Source organism: Microcebus murinus, chromosome 11 (genome assembly GCF_040939455.1).
Source record: "Microcebus murinus isolate Inina chromosome 11, M.murinus_Inina_mat1.0, whole genome shotgun sequence".
NCBI classification, from domain to species: Eukaryota; Metazoa; Chordata; class Mammalia; order Primates; family Cheirogaleidae; genus Microcebus; species Microcebus murinus.
In genome coordinates this window covers 83,676,479-83,702,615 of record NC_134114.1, presented here as the reverse complement: position 1 = coordinate 83,702,615, position 26,137 = coordinate 83,676,479, and the positions used below count along the sequence as shown (strand labels likewise).

At 37.1% G+C, this 26,137-nt stretch overlaps 1 protein-coding gene across 4 annotated transcripts in view; it reads right to left on the bottom strand.

The window, feature by feature from the left end:
* CAMK4 (calcium/calmodulin dependent protein kinase IV) overlaps positions 1-26,137 on the bottom strand; it is a 221,772-nt gene that overhangs the window by 82,135 nt on the left and 113,500 nt on the right. For all 4 annotated transcript variants that reach the window (XM_076008263.1, XM_020290193.2, XM_076008264.1 and 1 more), the window contains 3 exons: positions 18,109-18,171; positions 16,081-16,163; positions 933-1,005 (listed from right to left, as the gene is read on the bottom strand). In XM_076008263.1, the coding sequence (XP_075864378.1) occupies positions 933-1,005; positions 16,081-16,163; positions 18,109-18,171 (219 nt within the window). The remainder of the gene's footprint in view (positions 1-932; positions 1,006-16,080; positions 16,164-18,108; positions 18,172-26,137) is intronic.

Genomic DNA, 26,137 nt, shown 5'->3' with positions numbered 1-26,137 from the left:
TCCTTCCCTCCTTCCTTCCCTCCTTCCTGTTTTTGCTATCAGTAAAATTAGTAAGACCTGTGCTTGGGTCACTGCAGCTGATTTCTCAAGGTATTGAAAATGATTTTAGTTAGATAACTAACTCTGAATAATAGAATATATCTTAATTCTGGACATATTTTATAGATTTGTTTCTAACTAATCCTGATAAACATCTCCCCTTGGGCCCTGTCCTGATTGCTCAGAGAATAATTTGTTCAGGCTTTATATTCAATAAATGAATCACCAAAGCGTCCCAGCATGTATTAGACATCATCAAATATATGAGAAGGTATTAACCAATGGAATATGTTTTATTTAGGCAAGTGTTTCTAGATTACTGCAGTCCAAACAAACAAGCTTCTCAAAATTATATTTTTTGTAAATGTGTGTGCATTTGTTTGCACTATTAACAAAACTTGTGCTCCAGTTTAAAATGTTAACATTAATTCTTCCTTAAAAAAATAAAATTGCTACATATTTTCCTTCTAATTCATTCATTGCTTGTCTTGAAAGCAAAGTTAGTAATCTCTAAGCTCCAAGCTCTATATTGATCACATTCAACCTTCCTCCACTTCCATACCAAATTAAAAAACAACAAAATCAATAAAGAAACAAACTCAGAAAATGAGAAAGAAAAAGATAAGGAACAGCTAAAGGTACCAAAATTGGTTTGGTTTCACAATAATAAAATACAAATTAATTTAAAAAACTGATAGCATTACATAGGAGAACTACATCTTTCAGAATTTGAGTAATCAATAGAAAATATCAATATTTATTCAATATTTTCTACTAAATATTTCATAAATTTTTGTTGAAATTTTATGGTTTATCACATACACACATTTCTTAAATGATGACTCTGTAAAAGGAAAAGGTGGCTAAGAGTTTTGCTGTTGCTTCCTACTTACAGCAACTGCCTCCAGGATTTGTTTAACTGCATCAGCGGCGTCTCGCTCACTGTAATATCCCTTTTCCACAATCCTAAAAAAAAAAAAAAAATGCTTCTCAGACACATGTATTCAGTAGAGTGGGTGTTAAAATTAAATTAATGTTAAAGAAGGTGCATCTAAATACACTATCATAATACCAGGGCAAAGACTTCTATAAACCAGTACTCTAAGAATCTCTGAATATACTTAGGAAAATGAAATACATTTATTTTTCCTTGGCTTGAAATGTCCATCCCATTTGAGAAAAAAAAAATCATAACTTCTTAAACTTTGTATTGTGTATCATTTTAAACATATACCAAGTAGACATTATACAATGAAACACTCCCATGTACTTGTCACACAGCTTCAACAATGATTAATCATGGCAAATCTTGTTTAATCTATCTGCTTAACTACTTCCTCTCCTCCTTTATTATTCTGAGGTAAATAGCAGACATTATATAATTTCATTTCTAAACATTTAAGGAAGTATCACTAAAAGATAAGAGATCTTTTAATCATAATCATAATGTTGATATCATAACTATATATTACAATGATTCCTTAATATTATCAAAATGCAGTGTGCCAAATTTCTAATTGTCTTAGGCATGTTAAATGTTTGTTTGTTTGAATCAGTATCCAAATAAGGTTCATGAAACTTGATTGGTTGATATATCTCTTATTCTCTTTTAATCTGTATCTTATCTGTATAAGATACAGATTGTAATCCTTTAATCTTTAATCTTTTAATCTGTATCTTATTTTAATTATCTTTTAATCTTTCATTCTCTCTCTCTCTCTCTCCCCTCCCCAACACACACATAACTTTCTCATTTTTGCAATTTTTATTTTGAAAGCTGGTCACTTTTTCTTTAGTGTTTCCCACAGCTTAGCAATGTGATTTTACCACTGTGGTGTCTTTGAAGCCATTTCTCTGCCCTCTCTATTTTTTATTAATGGGTATCTAGAGCTAGGATCTTAATTAGATTTAGGTTGATTTTTTAGCAAGTACACTTTATAGCTGGTATTGTGTATTTTCATGTTCAATCCCTCTCCATTTTCTGTTGTTTACAGCAGTTGATAATCAATGTCTAGATCCATGAGCTCATTAGAGGTTTCAAATGGGTAAAATCTAATTCTATTAATATTATTGCTTCTCTTTTATTAGCTGAAAATTTTTTAGTGTTACAATTCTTAAAAGAAAGATAGGATAAATTCTTAATTTTTTTAACTTACTAGTTTTCAAAATATATGTTGGTTCATCAACATCTTCAAACAGTGACCAATTAGTGTTTTTGTTTGCTTTTTGGTGTCATTTTGAAATTATAGGTTTAACCACATTTGATATGTTTCAGTTCACTCCAGCTCTTTTTCTTATTGATGTAGAAATTGTCCCATTTAGGGTCAGTGGTGGGCTGTTCAAATTGGCTTTTGAAGTCTTTGGTGGCTCCTTTTTCATCTGGTAAAATACAGTACTGTAGGCTTATTTTGCACACTTGCTTCTCCAGACCTGGACAGCCATTTCTCCAAGGACCATTATTTCCTTCTAGCAGAAGATAGTATTTAAAACATTTTTATGTTTTTCCTTCAATTAAAAAATAAAAACACCATCTGGGGGATGGTCATGCTGGAAACTCAGACTTGTGGGGGGAGGGGGGGAAAGGGCATTTATTGAAACCTTAAAATCTGTACCCCCATAATATGCCGAAATAAAATAAATAAATTTTAAAAAATAAAAACAGAAACAGATATATATATATTCATATTCCCTCATTTTGTGAACAATCATATTGTCTTATGTTATATTAATATGTACACAAATGTTTTATATAATAAATCTTTCACTATGTGGTCCACTTTATGTGCTCTTTTTAATTTTAATTCTTTTGCATTTAGGAATGTTTGTATTTCTGTTTTAATGTTTTTAAAATAATACTATCATTATTAATAATGAATAATCTCAGTCTCTTCTTTTTTTGGTTTGTCTATGGGTTCTCTACTTTTAGCAAAACTGACACTAACTAGCAATACAGCTAGTGTGAATTGACGACATAGATACAATATAGCTTTCAAAACTGGGAGGAAATAAGGACATTTTATAAAAAGATAAACTTGATTGCTGTATAATTATTAACAGCAAATAAAGTAAAAGAACGTTATTTCACATTAGTTCTTAGGGGCGAGGAAACGAAGCTTGATTATCTTAAGTATGTGACTCAAGTTTCTCATGATATAAAATGTGACTGTCGGAAAATCTGATGACAATTGGTTTCTTTTCTCCCAATGAGTTGTTCACTCTTTTTGCATAAATGTGGACAAGGGATTTTTCTTTTAATTTAAAGATTCTGGATTGAGCTATCCAGACTTATGACATGATCTTTCAATTTAGAGTGCTTTTTATTTTTTAATTTCAAAAATATTTTCTTAAAGTAGAATGCTTTGAATTTGTTTTCTTTCATTGTTTTGGTTTTTCTTTAGGGTATGCAATTATATATTATAAGAGTTTTTCCATCTTTGATTTATATTGTTCTTTCTTCTATCATTTTCTTCATTTTAGCATATTTTATAATATTGTTATATTTTCATCTTTTTTGTGGGCATTTTTTCCTGAAGTGTTTTCACTGCCTGAAGGAAGTTTATTTTGCTCCTTATTTTCTGTCTCTTTATAATCATTCTGTATTGTTATTAACTGATATACTTTTCTGTTGAGGATCATTTTTAAGCCAAATGGGGTTAGTTAACATTTTGACAAGAGTGATCTGTTAGGATACTTTTTCTAGTTTCATGGGTCTTCAACTTTCTGGTTATTTTAATGAAGCTTCCACAAATAAGAGCTTATGCTTTCTGAGTGAGACTTTGTCTCCCCTACTGTAGGAACTTCATTCCCTTGCCTTTTACCATGTCTCCACGGATTGATTTAGATCCCCTTCCCAGTAATTTTTCCTAAATATAACACATTTTCCCCAAAAGGCTTTAGATATTAGTTTCAGGAGTTCACAGGGCCTAGTTATGCATCAGCCTTTCATACCTTATTGCAAATGCACCCCTGGTTCTTCTCTGAAATTTCAATGGCTCAAACATCTCCCAATTTCAGCTGCTTTCTTGCATGGAACCATCCTTCTTCCCAATAACTTGGAGATATGGGAGATTTGAGTATTTGCCTATTATTGGGTCTCTCATTTGTCTTCTTGCTTCTTTACTTCCTTTTGCACAAGCGATAATACCACAAGGCTCTTTCAGTTGTCATTAGTTGGTCCTCAGACACTTGTATTTTAGGTTCATGGGGATTCCCTGTCACCTGGTTTTGTTATAGATATCACCTGTGAGCTTTGGTTGTTCTGACCTACTTGCTCAATCTCTTCTTATGAGGAGATTCAGGAAAACTGGAAAACTACTTCATTGCTGTGTCTAACTTCCCAGAATTTCAAGAAAAAAAAAAAAAACATTTCTAATGGTACTGTAGATTACCAATTTGTGTAAGATTTTTTTCAGTTGGCACAAAATTTGAAATGGTCAATTCAAAATATAAAAGAAATAGTTTCAACAATTTTTGTAATTCTGCATAGAAATTTTTCTTAGACTGTGCCTCTAATTGCATATTTTTCAGGAAGTATCTTCCTTTGGTTTTTGTTTTCTTTAAATGTTGCGACAGGAAGGTGTACATTTTCAAAGTAGCTGATATTAAAAGTTAAATTTAAAATCCATAAACTGTTTCCAAAGTAGGGGGGGAAGGGAAGGAAAAGAAGAACAAAACAGAAATGAAAAAAGTGAAAAGATGTAAGAAAAGACTTCAATGATTATAGTTAATCAAGAATCAGAAAAACTATATGAATGCAAAAATTGCAATTAGCTTATTTTACCCATTCAGTTATTTAGAACATTGGCAAGAAACACAAATTCATTATCTTTTCAAAGGACAAAAGATGGAGTATCCTTCCTTACATTTTTATATTTTGGATACTTGTTCAGCACCAGGGTCAAATAAAATGAGAAAACAGATACAATATTCAGGAGATGATTATTAATTAGTTCTTGAAAATCATTTTCATATAGTATTTCCTTACAAGACTTCAAATTTTTTCAATTCATGATTAGGTTAGTCTACTTACTAAAAATTTAATTGAAATCACTTCTGGAGCTACAGTTTCTGAGCATTTTAAAATTAAGTACAAGGAAAGGAGAAAAGATGGGCTATTGTGACTGAGTAAGAGAAGGACTTTGGCTACCATTACATCATTCTCTACATTTTGCTCTAAATTTGCATTTTGTATTAGATCCACCACCCAGCACAAATGTAATTAGTGTCTTCTACACTAGTAGAAGTGTGTGTAGCCCCTGCAGTCTCAGAGCTTGGCTTCTTCCAGTCCTGTTAAAGGGAGTTGTTACAAAGATGATGGAAAAGAATGGCTGATAGTTAACTCTCTTTGCAACCTTTCATTCTCCCACGAGAATAAAATCCATTCCCTCTCAGCCTGAACAAAAGGGTGGATTTTTCTCATAGTCACTCATGCTGTCTGGAGCTTTACCACAACCTCTTTGTAGTACCTTTCCAGAGGGCCTTACTCACGTCCTGCAAATGGCACTCCTGGGGTAGAACAGAGGAAACTTGCACAGCCATGAGCCATCTGCCCTAGTTGTCTATTAACACACACAGCTCTTATGGGCCTCAGTATCCCCTGGAGAGACAGTGCTTCATGCCCACTAGAAATTCCTCTGTATATTTTGGTTTATTATGAAGTCTCAAGCTTTAGCCTAAATGTGGTGTTCGTGTGTTTTCGTTTGGGTATAATTTAGGGTTAAGTCCCTGCTGTGGGCTAATTGTTTATATATTGAAACCTAATCACCAATGTGATGGTATTAGGAGGTGGGGCCTTTGGGAGGTGATTCCATCGTGAGGGCAGGGCCCTCATCAATGAGATTAGTGCCCTTATAAAAGAGACCCTAGAGAGTTTCTTTGCCTCTTCCACCATGTTGGGACACAGGGAGAAAGCATTGTCTATGAACCAAAGAGCAGCTCCTCACCAGAGAATCTACTGGCACCTTGATCTTGGGCTTTCCAGACTCCAGAACTGTCAGAAATAGAAATCTATTGTTTATAAGCCATCCAGTCTAAGGAATTTTGTTACAGCAGCTGGAATGAGCTAAGACCACACCCTTGTATGAATGTCTAGGACCTGGCTGGATGAAGGAGTGAATATTCTTGGGACCTGTTTCCAGGTAGGATGGAGGGAAGAGTAGTAGGTTTATGAAGAACAGTTAATGGAAATTTCACTAACTTTCCCCAACATACATTAAATTAGTAAAATAATTCATCTAATTAATCACAGGATGCATTCCAACAGATATATCCATTCATTTCAGTAAATATTATGGAGTGATTATTATGTCCTGGCCACTCAGCAGTGAACCATATATGGCCTCTGCACTCATGGCATTTGTCTTATATAAGTAGATAGACAAGCTTCAACCCAGTGTGTTAAATGCTGTGATAGAAATATTAGAGAATGGCCTGAGAGCTCTGAGAAAGGGCATGTAATCTATACTGGAGGCTATGTAGGGTGAGAAAAGGATTCCAGAAACAACTGTATCTCAGCTCAGACATGAAAGGTGTATATATGTTTTCCAGATGCAGGGGGGGGGTGGGAGTAGGGGGTGGGGATTGGTGTGGGAGAAGAGCATGGATCAGGCAGGAGGATGAGGATGGGGTAGTGATATTCATCTATGTTTCTGTCTAATGTGAGCCAAGTATTGGATATAAATAGAATAAGATTTGGGCTCTGCCCCAGATGAGACCACAGATGGTGGAGAAAAGGAAGTTATAAACAAAAGCCATTATCACAGATGTAATGCATCATAAGGTTTGTACAGCCAAGAGTTTTATTAATGCTGTAGTGAGAAACAGCTCCTCCAGGACAGACATGTGGGACAAGGCACAAAATGCAGCATCTCCTCACCTTATCCAAGGGCAAACTCTGCACACCAGACCTTGGCCTACCGTCACCCTTCAACCACAACTCTTCTAGCTCCTCCTGCCAAAAGGAGTTCTGTCTCCAGACAATTTGTCAATCAGATTGTCAAGCGTTAGGTTTCTGGAGCTCAGACATTTGATTTTAAATATTTTATAAGTTGAGCTAAGCTACCACCCAGGCCATCCATGGCTGATTAGAAAGATCAATAGCAATGAACTTCTCAAGTCACAGCTACAGGTTTATAACTGAGAACCATAATTATAAATGAACTTTCTCACTAACAAGTGAGCAAGCAAAGGAAATGAAATCTTGCAATTTTTTCTCTCCACTTGGGTCACATGACTATAGTAGATGAGTTTGGGCAATGCCTCCTGCAGGCCACTGTGGGGAAATTCTCAGCCTTCTCACTAGATTGTTGCTTGGGTCACCTACAGAGCCTAGTGGAAAGCTCATAGTAGGCAGTCAATAAACATTTGTGGAATCAATATTAATTGATAAGCGAATGGATATCTTAAAAATTTCACACTGCGGACATTTGGACAATACTTTTGCCTATGTTCATTATCATGGGGAACAAAAGCACTACACTCAGATGTGGTGCCCAGCCCAAGTACACTGGCTGTGGCCCCAGAGAGAGAGCAGCCATACCATGCTACCCAGAGGAGAATGCAGTAAGCGGCAAGATTACTGCTGGCTTTAGGAATAAACTCAGAGTTAAATGGTTTTTAAATATCACTGTAATAACATGAATCTTTTTAGAAGCTTATTTTAAACAAAATCAACATCATTTAAATTCAGCAAAGAGGGGTATTTATTTCATAAAGTGACACATAACAATTCCTTCGTACGACTCAGCTGGCATTTCAAAACAATCTGCCGATAAAATTGAACCATGGATAGACAGTCAAGAGTTTATAGCGTTACACAAAATATACCAGTGACTTTGATTTTTAGAAGCAATGAAGTATTCAGTCATTATATGGGTTTTAACGCCATAAAAATAGAGAGATAATTTTGGTTGGTATTTTTGTAATATTTAAACACAGTTATTGCTATATTTCTCTTTAGACTTAGTAAACTAATTTCCTTTTCAGGCTTCATAAAATAATAAGAAAGCACTTAAGATGCTACCAGCATTTTAAGATTATTTTCAAAGCCCAGGGCCATGTAGTTTGTCTCTATGCAACCTAATTTGTGGGCTGAGCTAGAAGGCTCAGTGTAACAAACAAAATGTCTCCCAGGATTTTCATCACCACACTGACCCAGAAGACTGCCCTGGGGCTCCAGTTCATACTGTGCAGGCCCCTCAGCTGCTAAGGGGCCCAGCACACACCTGGAGGTCTGGGAAGAAAGCACAAGGGTGTTATGTTTCCCTAAGCTGCAATCCTCTGGCCTCTTACTATGAGACTGTGCTTTTTACTTCCACCACTTGCTGTGTTGGTCCACGCACTCTTCTTCTCCCCAGTTGGTCTGTTTTCCTTCTCATCTAAAAATTGCAGGATGAAAAAATACAGGCAATGCCTGCGTCTCTCCATGGATCTGCTTTAATAGATGACTCTTGCGCATTTGCTTCTGTCACACTAATTGCCGCAAATTGAATTGAGCGCATCTCCATCCAGGCAGTTAACACGGGCACAGCAGCTGAAGAGAGCTCTAATCTGATCATATCCTGAGGCCCTCAGACTTCCTGGCACGTAGATTAGGAGCCCCGCTGCTCTGTCACTGATCACAGCTTTTTCTCAAATGGCTGCATTATTAGATGACTGTGGGTTTATGCAAGAAAGACACTGGTCTGATAAGACTGTGAACTGAAGGATCAAACAACAGGGGGTAAAAGCCCTAAATAATATGGAGGTTCAGGAACCAAGTCTTAAGAGCTACCAGTGCCCCACTGTGCTGTTACATACAAAATTATATAGAAATGAATTCTGCTGTACCCTGTGTAAATCCACCACTCCTTAATAAGCTTCATTCATACCCTCTCTTTATCGATGGTATCTTTGTCATTTTACTGCTTTTGTAAGAACTCACCCAAAGAGTGCTAAATTTATACACTTAAATAGTTTCAAAGGTATTACTAGTATCTTTTATATTTGAATACTAGGGAAAGAGCAGGGGATTATAGATTAATGTGGGTGCCGGCCAGGGAGCTGACAATGCAAGAGAAGGAGGAGGCCACATCGAATTGCAAACCTGGGAATGAATCTAAGGGATTCCCAGTCCAATTCCCACATACTATAAATAAAAAGCATGATCCAAAGATATTATATAAATGGCCCAAGAGCACACTGTTTATTTAATCAGTCACTTGACGAATTTCTAGCAAACTGTTTGCTTTCAGTTGAGCCCAGCTTTTTAAAATGGAGACTAAGACACTCATATTTTACCCCAAGAGTGGGCTGCTGTGTTTCCGGACATAACTTTGTCCTGGACGGCCATTCCCACCTGCCTCTACCTGCTCATTTCCAATTTCTCACACATGATGTAGCTCAAAAGATTCTACTCTTCCCTGAAGCTATTTCTGACATAGAAGACTCCTTGTTTTGCACCCCATGCACTGTGTTTATACCCCAATTACAGTAGCTGTCATCCCCACATGAGTATGGAGAGACCAATTTGGGGCCAATCTCTGGCAAATGCAAAATGTCTTATAATATATCTTTTGGGTACTGATTCTTATCTTTATTTTCTTTTTAGCTCCCAGCCCTCATTTATTTTATTTTATTTTTATCTTATGATATTGTGCTCGTCATTATAAGCCCCAATATACTTTATTTCAGAGGTAATGGTAGTATTGAAAAAGATCAGAGTCCATATAATATTTCTACTTTCCCTCTTCTAGACTATGAGCTCCCTGAGGGTACAGACAATGCCCTGTGGTTAACCTGGTGGTTGAGAAGGGAATAAAGTGGGTGGTGAATCTAGCACGTAGGGTGAGATCAGATTGTAAATGGTTTTGTTTGTCATGTTAAAAACTATTGACTTGAACTGAAAGTAGTGAGTAGCCTGTTGGGCTGACTTGATCATACCTGTGCTTTAAACACAGGTGGATGGAAGCAAATGAAACTATGAATAATACCTGCCAGGAGTCTATTACAATTGGGAAGAATGCAATGGCTCAAAAGGGCTGAAGCAATGGGGAAGGGGAAAGGGAACACATTTGAAAGCTGCTCAGAGGATGAATTATGGGGAGGGAGCAGGGAAAAGTGAATGGAAGAGGGAGAAATTAATGTTGATGAACTTGGTGAGTCAGCTCACAGAGGCAGGGAGAGGAAGCAAGATTGAGAACAGGATGTTGGGTTCATTTGAGGTCATACTCATTTAGAGGTGCCAATAGCACTTGATGAAAAGCCTAGTAGACTGTTGAAAATACAATTTTCATCTCTGCCAGGCTGAAGTGACCAGTGTAGCTCAAGCCACAGGTGAGAGTTGAATTCCCCTATAGAGAATGTAGGAAGAAGCTTAAGGTACACTTAAGAGGTGGACAGGAGGAGAGATCAAAAGGAGAAAACCAAAGAGCTGGATAAAAACCAAGGGAAAAAGAGATGCTGTCAAAAACAGCATGAATGACGTGGGGTAGGGGCTGCGTGTAGCAACAATATAAAGTGCCACAGACCAGAGTCTCTAAATATACATACCCTTCAGCATCAGCAGACTCTCAGTGCTCCTCAAATGTCCTTATTCTTGCCCTTGTCTGTTCTCATAGCATCGTGTACGAACTTCACCACTTCTTTCCTCAAGTGTCCTATTCCATTCTCTACCAGCTATTACTAGGAGATAAATTTCCCTTCTCCAGCAACACTGGAAAAATAGAACCTAATCAAGTCTGAACTATCTAAATCTCTTACACCCCACTACACTCCTACTCCCAGGCCTAGCAAACCATCGCTTTGCTTCCATCTCTATAGATCTGTTCCTTTGATGGGAATTCTGTATACTTGGAGTCACTGAATGTGTAGTCTTCCATGTCTGGCTTTTTTCACTTAGCATAATGTTTTTGAGGTTCACTCATGCTGTAGTGTGTATCAAAGGAACATTCGTTTTCATTGCTGAATGGTATTCCATTGTACCTTTTGTTTGTTCATTCACCGGTTGATGACATTTAAATTATTTCCTCTCTTGTAACATACCCCCACTCTACGTTCAGGCATCTATGTAGGCCCAGTGTACTGGCCCCATGGAACTGGAGGTGCAGAGGAACTGACACAGACTCGATGCCCATGATGTCTACTGCACCATGAATAATAAATAGATACATAGCTTTGCAAAAGACCAAGAAATACGTCAAGGAATGTCCATAAATAAACAATAGTTTACTTTCTTGGAAATGATGTGAGAAAGACCAACTGGATTATATAAGGAAGAAAGTGAGACCACGCAGGGTTGTTGGGCTAGAAGATAGTCTAGCTGCCTAAATTGGGAAGGTCATTTGCCTTTACTAATTCTCAATTTTCACATCTGTACTATGTGGATACTGCTTTTCATTCTGCTTGTTCCAAAGGGTTGACATTTTAAAAGAGAGAAATATACTAGCATCTGTGAAAGAATTTTACCTAACCTAACAGGCACAATAAACACTATCTGGGTGATGGGTACAATTTTAACCCTCATTCAAGCATTATAAAAGTGATCCACATAACCAAAAACATTTGTACCCCATAATACTTTGAAATTAAAAAAAAATTAAAAATTAAAAAAAAAAGAATTTTAAAACCATATGTGAATTTTTTTTTTTTTTTTTGAGACAGAGTCTTGCTCTGTCATCCTGCCTAGAGTGGTGTGGCATCAGACTAGCTCACAGAAACCTCAAACTCCTGGGCTCAAGGGATCCTCCTTCCTCAGCCTCCCGAGTAGCTGGGACTACAGGCACACACCACCATGCCTGGCTAATTTTTTCTATTTTTAGTAGAGACGGGGTCTCCCAATTGCTCAGGCTGGTCTCAAACTACTGAGCTCAAGCCATCCTCCCGCCTCAGCCTCCCAGAGTGCTAGGATTACAGGTGTGAGCCACCGCACCCGGCCATATGTGAATTGTTGCTCTCAGCAATGGTGAGTTAGACAAGCTTCCAGGCAAGAACAAGGAAAACAAACTAAATAAAACATTTTTTAAAAGTCTATTTGAAGACTTCAGAGAGCCACCAAGGGGAAAAAAAAAAAAAAAAAAAAAAAAAAAAAAACGGCTTTAGGAACCAAGATTTATGAGAGAAGAAAAACCCAGAGGAACAAAACTTGCCATCTGATTCCTCTGCCTTCTTTTGGAAGGCATTTACTGATTTTAACACAGCAGCTGACAGGCTGAGAAGCTGAACAAGGTTTCTGGCCATAACACATAGTTGAGAGGACAGAAGCTGGCATTCAAGGTCTGTCAAGGAAGAAGAGCCCTGGTAAAATCCCTGGCTTAAAGTTGGGTCCTTTAAAGAGTAAAACTCTGCGAGTAAACTAACTGATGAGCACACACATGTGCACACAGAGAAGTAGATCGCTAAGGAAATCAAGGGATGTGGGTGCTGGGACAGACGGGATGGGCAAAAACCTACCTAATGGGCACAGTGAACACTATCTGGGTGACAGGCACACTTTTAACCCTGACTTGAGCATTACAAAAGCAATCCATGTAGCCAAAAACATTTGTACCCTTATAATATTAATAGTTTGAAAAAAAAAAAAAAAGAGAGACTTGACAAGAAATAGACCAGCCATCAAGAAGTCCAGCTTTGACCTGGCCCACTGTATTACAGGGATCTCTTTCTTACCTTAAATGACTGCCAGAACAAAAGGAAGTCTGCTCTTTTGGAAGGTAACAGCATTCAAAGCCTCAAATTCTAAAATCTTTTATATATAATCTTTGGCAACATTAACAAGCAAAAATCAGGCAAGCAAAAGCACAAAAAGAATGCAGAAAAAAGAAATTTTTAAATTCACAAGATATTCAGATACTGAAGTGATCAGACAAATATCAGGGAAAAAATTCTTTTGCTTTAATCAGAAGACTTTACAGGTATGGCTAAATTAGTTGTCTTAAAATATATTTTCTGAAAAATAAAAATTGAAAATTTACTGTTCAAGCAAACCACTTCATACTTTGTCCACTTTAATAGCTCAACTAAATGATGTTGAGTTTTAAAGAGTTATGACCAGATTGGGAAATATTAAACAGAAAACTTCTGGAGCTTTTTTCTTTCCATGATGTCATAATTGTGTAGGTTTACTTTTGTTTTTGACTTCTCCTGGACACAAAAAAATCACTGATTTTACTTCAGAATTTCTAGTTGGTTGTCCCATGTACTTTACTATTTAAATTCTACATGAAATAGTATATTTTAATTGGATTTTGACTATGTTTATTTATTGTAAGCCTCATAGAATAGACTTTTTGCTAATTAAATACAACCATTTTGACTATAATGGACTAATATAGTTATCTCTTCAACAACTATTCCATTAGTTCATTCATTATGTACTATTAGAGTCACCATTAGACCAGGAATAAATTCTTATCATCACAATTAAATAAATTTAGTTTTGACCTAAGTATGAAAAAAAGAGACCACATTATGATTTTTTAATTCTCAACAAAGAAAACAATACATTGGATAATAATGCAGGATATATTTTCAGTTTGATACAATTTAAAGATAACTGTAGAATTAAGTCACTTAATGGAAAGACCAAGTTCTTTTCAGCTTTGTCAATGATATGGATGACAACATTCAGAGAAAAAAAAGTCTTTCTAGAAAACCACTAGAGTTTGCAGAGAAGTGGAGTGCTTTACTAGCTGTCTGCCATTCCTTAGATGTATTCTGTTAAATCTGAATATTTTATCGATTTACCTCCGTTAATGAAATTTATCAATAGCATTTAGTTTTCATTTTTATCTAGACCTGAATGAAATTTCATCCCAAATTCTTTCATGGAAGAAAGGTTGGGAAGAATGGAAGGAGAGATCTTTGATTCCAGATTAAGTCAAACAAATAGAGGTAGGTAAATAAATAGTAAGCACTACTGGTAGATGATCACTTCAATGTGGCATTCCTGACCTGCACTGATGTATAATTAAAAAACAAGAGATTTCTCTCTGATAGACCATATCAGCAGAGAAATATGCAAGGTCTCCTTAGAGAGATCTCGTAGCTCCAAAGCCAGCAGGATCTTGACTATAAACTGACTTAATTAAAGTACCTAAACAAGGACTATGTCCATGAAAGAGTCCACTAAAGAGGTGTTACAAAAGGAGCCATTATAGGCAAATTCTGGCAATACTCAAATAAGACTCTAGAGGAGTCTTGTCTAAGCACATGGGAAAATGATGGTTTTAGAACAAGACTATCTTTAGAGTGTAGCATAGTTGTCTAAGCTCTCTTAGCAACATAAAATAGTTTCAAATTTGTTCTGAGATTCAGAGAGGTTAAGGAAATTATTCTATTAATAGGTTAGTTATTAATCCTTAAAAGGTAGAGTTAGGATTCAGAACTGTGAGTCTAACTATAAAACAAACAACTGCCACCAGAACTATGTTTTTAGGTTCTCATTATTCTTAAAATATGAAAATAGTCAACATGTTACAATTTTAAAAGTCTAATATTTTGTTTAAACTGTTCTGAGGAAGTTTCAACATGCACATGAACAAAATTATACATCTGTTAAAGGTACGTATGTAATTCTAATCAAGCTGGGCCATTTTGCTGCTTCTCATCTGAAGATCCAAATCTTCAGGTAACTTTGAAAACAGACAGTACTTCTGAAAAACAATATGAATACTTTTTTAAAGCTCTTGAAAATGCAGTAAATTCAACTAGGTGGAGTGGGGTGGGAAGGAAGATATCTTAGTCCATGCAGGCTGCTATAATAAAATGCCATAAACTGAATGGCTTATTAACACCATACATTTATTTGTCATAGTTCTGCAGTCTGGTAAGTCCAAGATCAGGCACCAGCGGACTCGGTGTCTGGTGAGGGCCTGCTTTCTCATAGAGGGCACCTTCTCCTGTGTCTTTACATGGTAGAAAGGGGAAGGCAGCTCTCTGGGGCCTCTTTTATAAGCACACTGATCCCATTCATGAGGGCTCCACCCTAGGACCCAACCACCTCTCAAAAGTCTCATCTCCTAATACTGTCACCATGGCGTTAGGATTCCAATATGAATTTGGAGGTGGGGGGAACACAAACTTTCAGACAATAGCAGAAGGGAGGAGTGTTCATCTTCCAATAAAATCAAAACTAATCCATTCTCTTTAGAAATCTTTCTCTTCACAGTCTATTCATTGCAGCAGTTGCTCAATCATTCAGTAAATACATAGGGAGCCTTTACAATGATCTAGGCATTTGGACTATTATCAGTGGTTCTCTCTGTCTTTCTTTTGTCTTCCCCCCAACCTGTAGCCCACTTTTACCCCATTAATCAAGACTTTCCATCAGTGCACAGCATCTTATTATGTCTAATATACACCTATTTAGTCTCTACGTCTTCTTCCAATTCCATTCTTTTGTGATTACCTGATAAGTGTAACAAAAGGTTTCCAAGAGCCCATCAAGGCAAACAGAATTCTCCTGAGAAGGTGGAGAAGTTGGAATAACTATACAAACCCAAAGCTTGTGTGTCTTGTACAAATAGTTTGCCTATATTACACTCCGCCAGATTTTCCATTCTCAAACCTCTGCCTCTAGTGATGAACATATGAACAGAAAACCAAAATTGGCAATAATTGGCTAAAACAGAAGATGTTTTACTCTGTAATGTGGAACTCTTTATATATATATTACTAAAGAAAGTAAGTTTAAAAATAATCACTTAAAGAGTACTGATTTTTATGAGCTTTTGGATCATAATGGAGATCATTGTTATAGTACATGTCTAACTTTCTATAATTTTTATAAATATGATTTTAGAAATTCTGTTTTTTTATTGAGGAGGTAAGTGCTTGCAAAGGTAAATACTGTAGTGTTTTTATTTTTACTCCAAGTTTCCATCTACTTTTATCATATTGAATACTACCCACCTTCCTTCGACATTCTTCTTTAGATTTATTTTAGTAGAATTTATCAACTAGTATAAACTGTCATTATAAAAAATGTCAGCAGAAATTTCCGTTAGATTATTTTTTGGTGGGCAAAAGCAAATCTTTCTGTGGTTAGATTTTTCAGGACCAACTCACCTATCAAACAGTTCTCCTCCTGTGACGAGTTCTAGGACCAGACTGATTTCTGTAGGGGTTTCAAATATCTCTTTAAGTTTTATCTGGGGAAAAATATAAAAAAAAAAAATCACAAATTTCTTCTTTCCATCTTTCTTGGAAATAGCTAAAGCTATAGCTAAAACCACACTCTGCAATAGTAATATGTTGTTAATAAAGGCTCCTCATTCTATTAATAGTATTAGGAAGCTATTTGGCACTCTTTGCGGGTTGTTGATTTTATCAGTTACATCATTTTGCTCAAAGGTCCTATAGAATTTTGACTTTTTCTTTTTTTTACAATTAAAAAAATCCCTGCCTTAGAAACACTTCTTCACTTTTCTAAATCATCTCAATTTCTGAATTGCTCCCGAATCAAAAACAAAACCAATAAAACTTCCTAAACCATTTGAAGGCATCGTGATTAAGAGAAATGCAAAATGTCTTTTTCTCTTGGAAATGAAAAACTTGAAATTGGGGGTCTGAGGAGGGCAGGACCAGGGTAAAATCTGTCTGTGTGTAAAAGACACCCCTCAAGAGCTAAAAAGTTGTTGGTGCACAAAGCATCCTCAAAAATGTAGTGGTGGCAGTGATTTGATTGACCATAACAGGGTTTTCTCCACATTCAGAGAATCTAACCAATCTGGGGTATTTTTCTCTATACATCCAGGAATCTAGTAGCAACTAGGATTGAACTGTGTTTGAGGAAGATTCCATGTTGACTTCTCTTTGGAAATAAAAGTGATGGCTAACGTAAAAGAGGTAGCTTTTATTAATTGATTACCCAAAGCCCTTTACCCCTACCTTTTACAAACAGAACCCCAATTTTGTTCAGAGAAGCAAGGTGCCTCGCCCCATGGTGGAGATCATGAATGATTCAAGCCACTAATTTCCCAGTCTCCATGCAGTTAAGGGTGATCTTGTGACCAGCCCTGGCCAATAAAGTTTGCAACTGCCACAGGAGTTTCTGAGAAAGCTTTTTCTCTTCTCATCAGACTCTGCCGGTGAGACTTTTGCATCTCCTTCCTGTCTCGAAGATAGACCTAAAGTCTATCTCGTGACTTTTGTGGCGCGTACATTTTAGGCCCAGGAGGGAAAAACGTGAGGGTGAAAGTAAATGCGCTGAGGACAGCAGAACCGAGAATGATATCTGGGTTCTGTGAGTGCAGTGGCGTCACTGAGGAGCTGAGCGGGGTGCTAGAAGCTACCTGCCTTCTGTTGCTTGTAACAGAAGAAAAATATTTGTTTAGACTACCATATTCAAGTTCTCTGCTATTTATAGCTGAATGCATCCCTAACTCATATATTCAGTTTTAAGCCCTTTGCCTTGAGCCTAAGCATCCTCCTAGACATCACAGCTTCCTGAGAGAAATGAGCAAAATATTTTCTTTGAGTAGATGGCTTAATTCATAAAAAAAAAAAAAAAAAAAAAAAAAAAAAACAACTCGTGGCCTGAAAATGATTTTGTTCTTTTTCACTTCATTGGTTCAAGAAAGCTTTTCACTAGACCTTTTCCTCAGAGGCTTTGTCTGGACACAGCCTAAAGCAGAGCTTCTGAGGACATTTTATTTTCCCCATTCAAGAACATAGTTTATTTGCATCTTCACTTTGTTCTCGAAGCAGATTCTCTCAAGGGAGACTGAAATGACTCTGGAAAAAAATACATTTTCTTCATGGGCTTTTTCAGCAATGGCATATTAATAAGCTAGGCACACAAAAGGAGGAAAAAGCCAGTGTTTTATTAGAGTGAAACAAAACTCTTCCATTTTTGTCCTTTTATGCATAAACATGAAGATGGTATATATTGCAGACCTGTCCATTTTGGAACTTTTTCAGGGCTACCATGTGTAAGATTTATTCAGTCAAAGAATTGAAAATGTGATGAGATGAGGACATGGTGGCTACCACTGGTGGCAGAATCCCCTTCTCATTGTCAGCATGGACAGTGAAGGACAAAGATCTCACACAGCTTTGGACGTTATTTGAAATAGTAGGTTAAAAACCACTTACAATGTTTGGATGTGAGAGGCGAAGAAGAACTCCTATTTCAGTTCTTACGATTTTTTTGTCCACCTAAAAAGCAAAATAGAAGAGATAAACTGAAAGGAACTCCTCCCTTAGAAATAACTTCATTGCAGCAGAGAATCAGAACAGCAATAACTACCTGGGTGAATCATGTAGTTGGCAGAGGCTAAGTCCTAAGCTTTTCTCTAGTGTTTCCTTCCTCCCCTTCCTTTTCAGCTATATGTCCTTCCTCTTTGCTTCAGGCATGAGGTAGAGCCAGTAACTAACGTGAATCGTAACTTGTCACACTCCTTGCATGGTGTCCTCCCTCCTTTCTCAACAAAAGTCATCATCATCACTATCACCACGAAGGCACAAGTTCATCTCAGCCTATCCCCCTTCCTTCTCTTCCTTTCTTATATGGAAGTCTCTGTCTCCACCCCATCACTTCACCTGCCTTTCTCACTTAGAGAATATGCACAACCCAGCCTAGCCAATCAGAGTCCCCTATTCCCTGGCCATAGTGATAAGGCCAGGGGTGTCTACCAGATTCACGTCATCCCTGTCAGGGTCCTCTCCAGAAATTTTGCTCAAATAAACAAGAAAGACGTATTCTCTTTTTCTCTGAAATTGTGAGAACAAAAGAGGATAGAGTCGGCTGCTCCCAGTGACCATTGTTTATACCTTGTGGTGACCACTTCCTGAAAATGAAGCCAACACAGGAAAAAACATCACGGAGATATGAAGAAAAAGTGCTGTGGATATAATATAATTCAGTCGCCTGAATTCAGTTATGCATAAGCTGGTTTTGCCCTTTGAACTTTCTAATTTTATGAGCCACTAAATTTCCTTTTTCTGCTTAAGTTATCTAGAGTTAGTGTCTGTCACTTGCCATTAAACAACTCTAGTTAGTTTACCTTTACCACTTGGTCCATTTGGGCTAATGGCCGTTTAGGATATTCCAAAATTAGGGATACTCCCTCTCTCTAGGCTAATGATTGACCCTTTTAATCACAATGAATGAGCTGGCCTCTCAGATCTCTAAAAGTCATATACCAGACAGAAAGTTTTTAGTGTCCTCCTCTACCAACAGAATCCATCAAAATAATGTACAAATAAAACCTACATTCTTACTGTGGTTTCTGCCATCTAAGCTGTCCAGAACACTTGGACTGGCAGAGTTCATATGATTTTAGAAATGAATATGAAGTTTATGTGCAATTCATAGCCAAACTCTGTGAGCAAGAGACTGCTTCAAATGGTGAACGGGTTCTACTCTTTAAGTTACTTCTCTGGAGGAGGAAAGAATTGGCCTTAGTAGAAATCTAATCCCATTTCAATGGCAATAACCAATCACAACTTTTAAGATAATGAAGAACAACATCCATTTATTTAATTTTTATTATCTAATGAAAACATTAACTTTCAAGCACACATTCTTCAAAAACAAAAAAGGCATTTTACAAACTGTGTATGTTCTTTTCCTTGCCTGCATCATATAAATATATTTACATTTATTTTCTCTGGCAAATATAATTTTGCCAGACCCTAGAGTACCTTAATTAAAGAGAGGAGTCACCATGTATAAATGTTTTTAGTTTTTATGACAAGGAAAAAATATTTACAAGGAGATAGTAAAGAGTTCCTACCCCAATAAGAGATTTCTCAAGAGTCTATTTCACCATTGTACATAATAAAGCATTAAATGGCCATACAGTCATGGTAAGGCCTCTTAAACTATAATAAAAGTTTTGGTCATTCATGTAGGCAATTTTAGGAGGCTCAGGATGTTGTAATAGCTTTTTGCCAAAGAAAAATCAAACTATTAAAATCAACTTGCAATACTACCAAACAAAAATGGATTCTACTTATGTTGAATGGATGCCAGTCAGTGCAAAGCAGCACACTTCTTAAAATATTCATAACCATCCCATGTAAAAATACAGCATCAGCTATACATTCTGAATAAGAAGGGGATGAAGATATGATCTGTACATTTCAATACCTGACAACTGATATCAAGTAGTTACATAAGAGGGAAGATTCATTGGGAGCAGAGAAAAGCAAGTTGGTAAGAAACAACCTAGCTCAAGTGACTGCACATCGAGTTGATAGGCTCTGGGCCTAAAGGCAGGCCCACATCTTGATGCATCCAGTGCTCTATGACTCAAGAAGTTTGGAAGCCGCTTTACCTGTCTTCCTCAGACACTAAACCATAGCTACTTTGGATGATTCAGACTACATATTGACCAAAAACTCTTTTAGTCGCATGTAACACATCCCCAACTCAAACTCACTTAAGACAAAAGGTCAATAATTGGCACATGTAACTGGGAAGTCAGAGTGGATCTATCTACACACATAGCCAAAATCAAACGTTCATACTCAATGCATTTCTCTCTTCTTCCTATTTTCCTCCTCTTTCTTCTCTCTTTCCTCCTCATCCTTCTTCCTTTCTCTCCCTCTGTCACCCTGTGCATGTTTTGTGTCTCTGTTTCTCTCCCTCTCTCCTTTCCAAATGGCAGGAAATATGGCCATAGAAGCTCCAAGTCTATATTTCTCAGGCTCACATTTCAAAGGAAAGAGACTCTCTCTCTCTACATCTATCTAATCTCAAGTAGAGTTCTTGGCCTTGCTTGTTTTCTGTGCCTACTCTTGTACATAGGAGACATATAACCATGACAAGACCAAGCATGGGTCAGGGGCCCTCTCCTTTGACCACTGCGTTGACGGAACTGGGGAGGCCTCGTTCTCCTAAGAAAGGATGTGGGCAGACACTGAAGACGCCCTTACTGTTTGCTTTTAATATTTGTTCCCCCCTTTTTACACTTGCATAAGATCATGAAGTATTACTTTCTCTGCTTTTTCCATGTCCCAGACCAATCAATAAATAATTAAAAATTATTCATTTGTAATAACCCTTGCTACCAGTAGATTTAATATTCAAGGTTTTGACCACATACCAGACCAGTAGATTTAATATTCAAGGTTTTGACCACATACCAGAAGCCCAAATGGGCCCTACCAAATAGTAATTTAGAATTCTTACTAGAAACTCTTTTGAATCCAAACTGAAAAGCTGAAGTATGGCAACTGCTTAGCTGGTGAATAAGCCTACCAGACTGCCTCGCATATGTACCTCCTTTCTGCTATGTTATTCTATAATTCTTGGCAGTAACCTTGGTAATTGTTTTGCCGTTACTATTAATAGTAATGTAAGTTGAGGAAAAGCAAATAAGTCTTAGAATATGATGGCTCTAGCCAGTATGAAAGTTTGGAGTAGAAATTAGGATAAAGAAGTTCATGAAATCTATGTTTTGTGGTATAGAAGTGGATCATAACTTTCATGATATTATCAAAATACTTGAGGCAGAGAAAACATAAAAATTTAATTTATTTAAAAGCAAGGAAATGTGTTTCATGGAACTGGTGATTCAAGGATCCCTGAAGGAATGACATTTATATGTAATGATTGTATAGTACATAGTAAGGGTCTGACATAGGCTTTATGTGCTCAGCCCTATATTAAACAACTGAGACATATGAAAAAAAAATATGGTCTTTCCCAGAGGTAGATTACAATCTAATTTGGGGGATCAGACTCATCTACATAATATTATCAGAATATAATGAAGGACAGTAAAGGAAAAATGCAAGTTGCGAACAAGTTTTGTTTTAAAAGTTCCATTGTTACAGTGGTAGATCATTTTTCTGAATCTAAATACTGCTCATATTCAAACAGTGGGCTTATTCTAAAAGACTTTTGACATTACCAGGCATTTTAAAAATCACACTATTGTTAATGCAAAATGAAGAACGATTTGCTGGATTTTGCACAGGGTACCTAAAGATGGTATGATATGTGGATTGCAGGTGGCCGGTCAGTGATATCAGGCAACCCAATCATGGGATGTAGACAGCATGGTCCAGGAGGTAGTGGAATAATAGAACAAAGCTCTAAAAGTTCTTTAATTTAGTGAAAAAATTATTAATTTCATGAAAATTTGCTACTGAGCAAGACACTCCACTTGTACCAAATGTGTGAACTTTGAAAAAGAGAGGCATTGCTAGAACAGTCAGATGACAAGAACAGATCTCATCTAAAGAGCTCTTCCTCACTTTCTATTTCAGTTTTTGCAGATGCTGTTGAAGAAAATTCTGATACAGAATATTTTTATCACCATCTTCTCCTCACATCAACAAGGGTTTCCTTGCTAATACAAAATAAATGTATTTAATATATTTGTCATTATTGCACAATTCTTTAAAAAATGTTTGTGGACATGGGTGTCCCTAAAATATGATTCTTGGCATTAGGATTTATTTTTCTCACTGCACATTTAGGGTTTACGTAATAGAGGTCTTTACTCCTCCATCTTCATATATTTCTGAACAATGTAAAATGGTAACAGGTAGTGGAATCCTTTAATTTTTTCACATGACATATTTATGTTAAACAAATATTTTCTAATATAAATAAAACATTTTGTAGCACTTCATTTTTTTACCATGTTATGTAATACATATTACATATTGGGATGCCTTTTCTTTTTAGTTCTTTGAGAGTTAAATTATCCAAACTCTAAAAATACTCAGAACAGACCAGATTGCAAAAAGTCTGGGCTAGCAATCCTCTAGCGTAATCATTTGCTTTGAATTCAGAATTAACTTTCCTTTAAAAACAATTTTTAAAAGGGTAATTATTTTTACAGTATGTTCTATATTATTGTCTCAACACAGGATGTGGACTCAGGGCCCTTCCAGGTCTCTTAGACACTCTCAAGGCATGTGTGAGGTTCTCCCTTTTCCAATTGTGCATCTGAGTGAAGCCAGATTTTTTTCATATACAGTCAGCCCTCCGTATCCATGAGTTCTGCATTTCAGATTCAACCAACCATGGATTGAAAATATTTTTAAAAATAACAATACAACAATAAAAATGATACAAATAAAAAATGCAGTAAGCAACTATTTACATAGCATTCACATTGTTTTAGGTATTATATTTAAAGTATAGAGGAGGGTGTGTGTAGGTTACATGCAAATATTACAGCATTTTGTAGTATAAGGGGCTTGAGTGTCCTCAGATTTGGGTATCCACAAGGGTCCTAGAACAAATCGCCCACAGATACTGAGGGAGAGAGGACTGTACCTCCAACAAAACAACAAATCAGAATAAACTGAATGCAGGAATAGATGAGAATCAAGCTGTGTTCTATGAAGCCAGATAGTAAAGAGATCTGCAAACCAATGCCACTCTTCTCACTAAATATTTTTTATTTTGAAAAATATAGGTGTTTTCATTAAAATGTTATTTACGTTAAAATGGTTTTGTTATTATAATTTTAAAAATTAACAAACATTTTTAAATGTCTCCATTTTAATCTCTAATACAGTAAATACACATAGTTATTTGGGGTTCTTGATAATTTTGCCAGTTATAAAGGGCTTCTAACACCAAAGGCTTTGAGAACCACTACTCCAGAAAATTTAACGGTGCACAGTTCAAAATAGAATGAAAAGGAGGAAAAAAAGAAAAGGAAGGGAAAAAAAGGAGGAAAAAAATGAAAAGGAGGAAAAATGCTAGTAACAACAATTTAAGTGGAAAAACAATGTGAGTGCAGTCTCATTCTTGCTCACTTGAATGCTGGAGCCCAAGCTGAATAGCGTGTAGGTCATGGCTTGGTGGAGGCTGAGAAGGAGGAAACAAGAATCTTGGAAGAGTTTAGGGAAAAGTGAAGCTGAAGCTCCATCAGTCCAAAGAGGGCAAACAGAGTGAGAAAACCTGGGCTAGAAGTCAAAGTGATGATGACCAAGGAAACCAGCAGGGATGAAGGTGAAAGGGAGAAGTGGACAGATGACTGGCTGAGAAGCCAAGGACAAGACCACGCTGAGGCCAGGAAATACTACCCAGAGGGATAAGCTGAGGGCCATTTGTTGTGTTTTTGGAAGGAAGTCTGAGAGCTTCCTAAGCAGCCCTCCACTCAAGGGCAGTCCTCTCCAAAAGTGTCTCCAAGGCCACACAGGTGTGTGTCTTAACAGCTATCTCATTGCAACCTTCCCAATATTCCTCTTGTTCCAGAAAGGAGTGCTTTTCTCTCACTTCTGAATTCCCCTTCAAACTCCTGGAGAGCCCAGTAGAGAGTCTGAGCTCTCACACTGCCACTCAGAATGAGTAATATTTTCCTAGAAGATAATTGCCAAGCAAGCCACAGAAGTCAATGGGCAGCTATCTGAACAGTCATTATTGCCACTTGAAATTAGCTTCCAAGTGCTACCACAATTAGCAACTTGAAAAACATCAACAGATGGCTTTAACAAACCAAGAAGACAACAATATTGAAAAACGTAAGACATACCTTTAGTATTTACAAACTACTTTGAAGAATGGTAGTTTTTCGTTACTATCAGTTCACAATTATAAAAATATATTTTATGAAAATCCTAACTTTGGGGATATATTTTAAGCCCAGGTTCCCTAGAAAACAGATATGAGGCAAGAGTCAATGTTCTTGCCTGTCTTATCTGGCAAACCTAACGCAGTGAGAGTGTGGAGAAAGGGAAGCGTGGAAAAGTGGGGGGCGACACAATGCAGTCAGCACACTGGCTACTGCATTGCAATGAGCAGTAAAGACATATAGCAGGCCATATGGGCAGCTGCACCCAATGGGCACATGCTACTTCTCCAGAGAGACTGTGCCAGGGCACCATGCCTTCAAGAAGTTCACGGGAAGGAGGTAAAAGGGGAAATTTACTTGCTCAGGAACCTCCTTCTCCTGTTTCCCATTAGTGAGATTTGGCCCCATGGGTTAACTTTTCCATACTTCTGGGAGGCATATGCAATCTCTGAGGCAGTCGCTTGTGATCGCATATTCCTCCTCGGAAGATGTCATATTCCATTCAAATCCAAAAGTAGCTGGAAGAGCCAAAATTTTCAGGTGTGTGGCTGATGGGCCCCGCTGTATGAAGTGGCCAAAGGGCATTCGGTGCCCCTGGCCTGGGTAGCAGGTGGGCAGAAAGAATCTGGGAAGGCCCATCAGTTTTTGTCCAATCACAGCACCTTCTGGAGTTTTCATAGTTGGCACTATGGCTTGAACGCATTTCCCCAAAATTCATATGTTGGTAACTTAATTGCCACTGTAACAGTAATGAGAGGTGGGGCCTTTAAGAAGTGACTGGGTCGTGAGGGCTCTGCCTCCATGAATGGATTGATGCCATTATCCTGGGAGCAAGTCAGTTATCACAGCAGTGGGTCCTGACAAAAGGACATGTTCAGTCTCACTTTTCTCTCTGACTCAAGTGCTTGCTTCTGCCTCCCACCTGTCCTCCATGAGATAACCTTCACCAGATGCCAGCAGCATGTGCTTGGACTTCCCAGCCTCCAGGACCGTGAGCCAAATACATTTATGTTTATTATTCATAGTCTGTGGTATTCTGTTATAACAACGGAAAACAGACTGAGACACTAGGTAAACTAAATTGGTAGCAATGGAATCACAGTCCTGTTTCTCTGATCATCAGAAACATCAGAAACAGCTTTGTCTTCCACTTATATTATTTGTATCATTGCTCTAGTTGCCAATATGAAATGGATAATCATGAAATGACTTGGGCACCTGGGGTTTTTCTGTAAAGCCTTGTTTTAGCTTCTCTCAACTGCTCTAAGCATTCTAATGGGTTTTGATATACTGTCAATATAAAACATACTTTTTGAAGATTATACACAGAAAAAAATTATTTAAGAATTTAATAGAAGCAATTATACAGATTTGTACAGTTTTAAAAGTCCACTGAACTCAATTATTTCTTATTAGTACAAGAAATCTCAATTCTGCTGTCTGCTTTTATGAGGGGGGAGAAAGAAGTAGACAAGAAGCATGATTATAGAGGAACACCAGAGAAAAAGACTCCACCTTTAGAACAGCATTGATGAAATAAGGACCCTTCATTAAGATACATAACAAATATACTTCCGTACTGAGCCAAAATGGTTGATAAGGAAAGACTGACAAATATATAAAAAAAGAAAGCAATG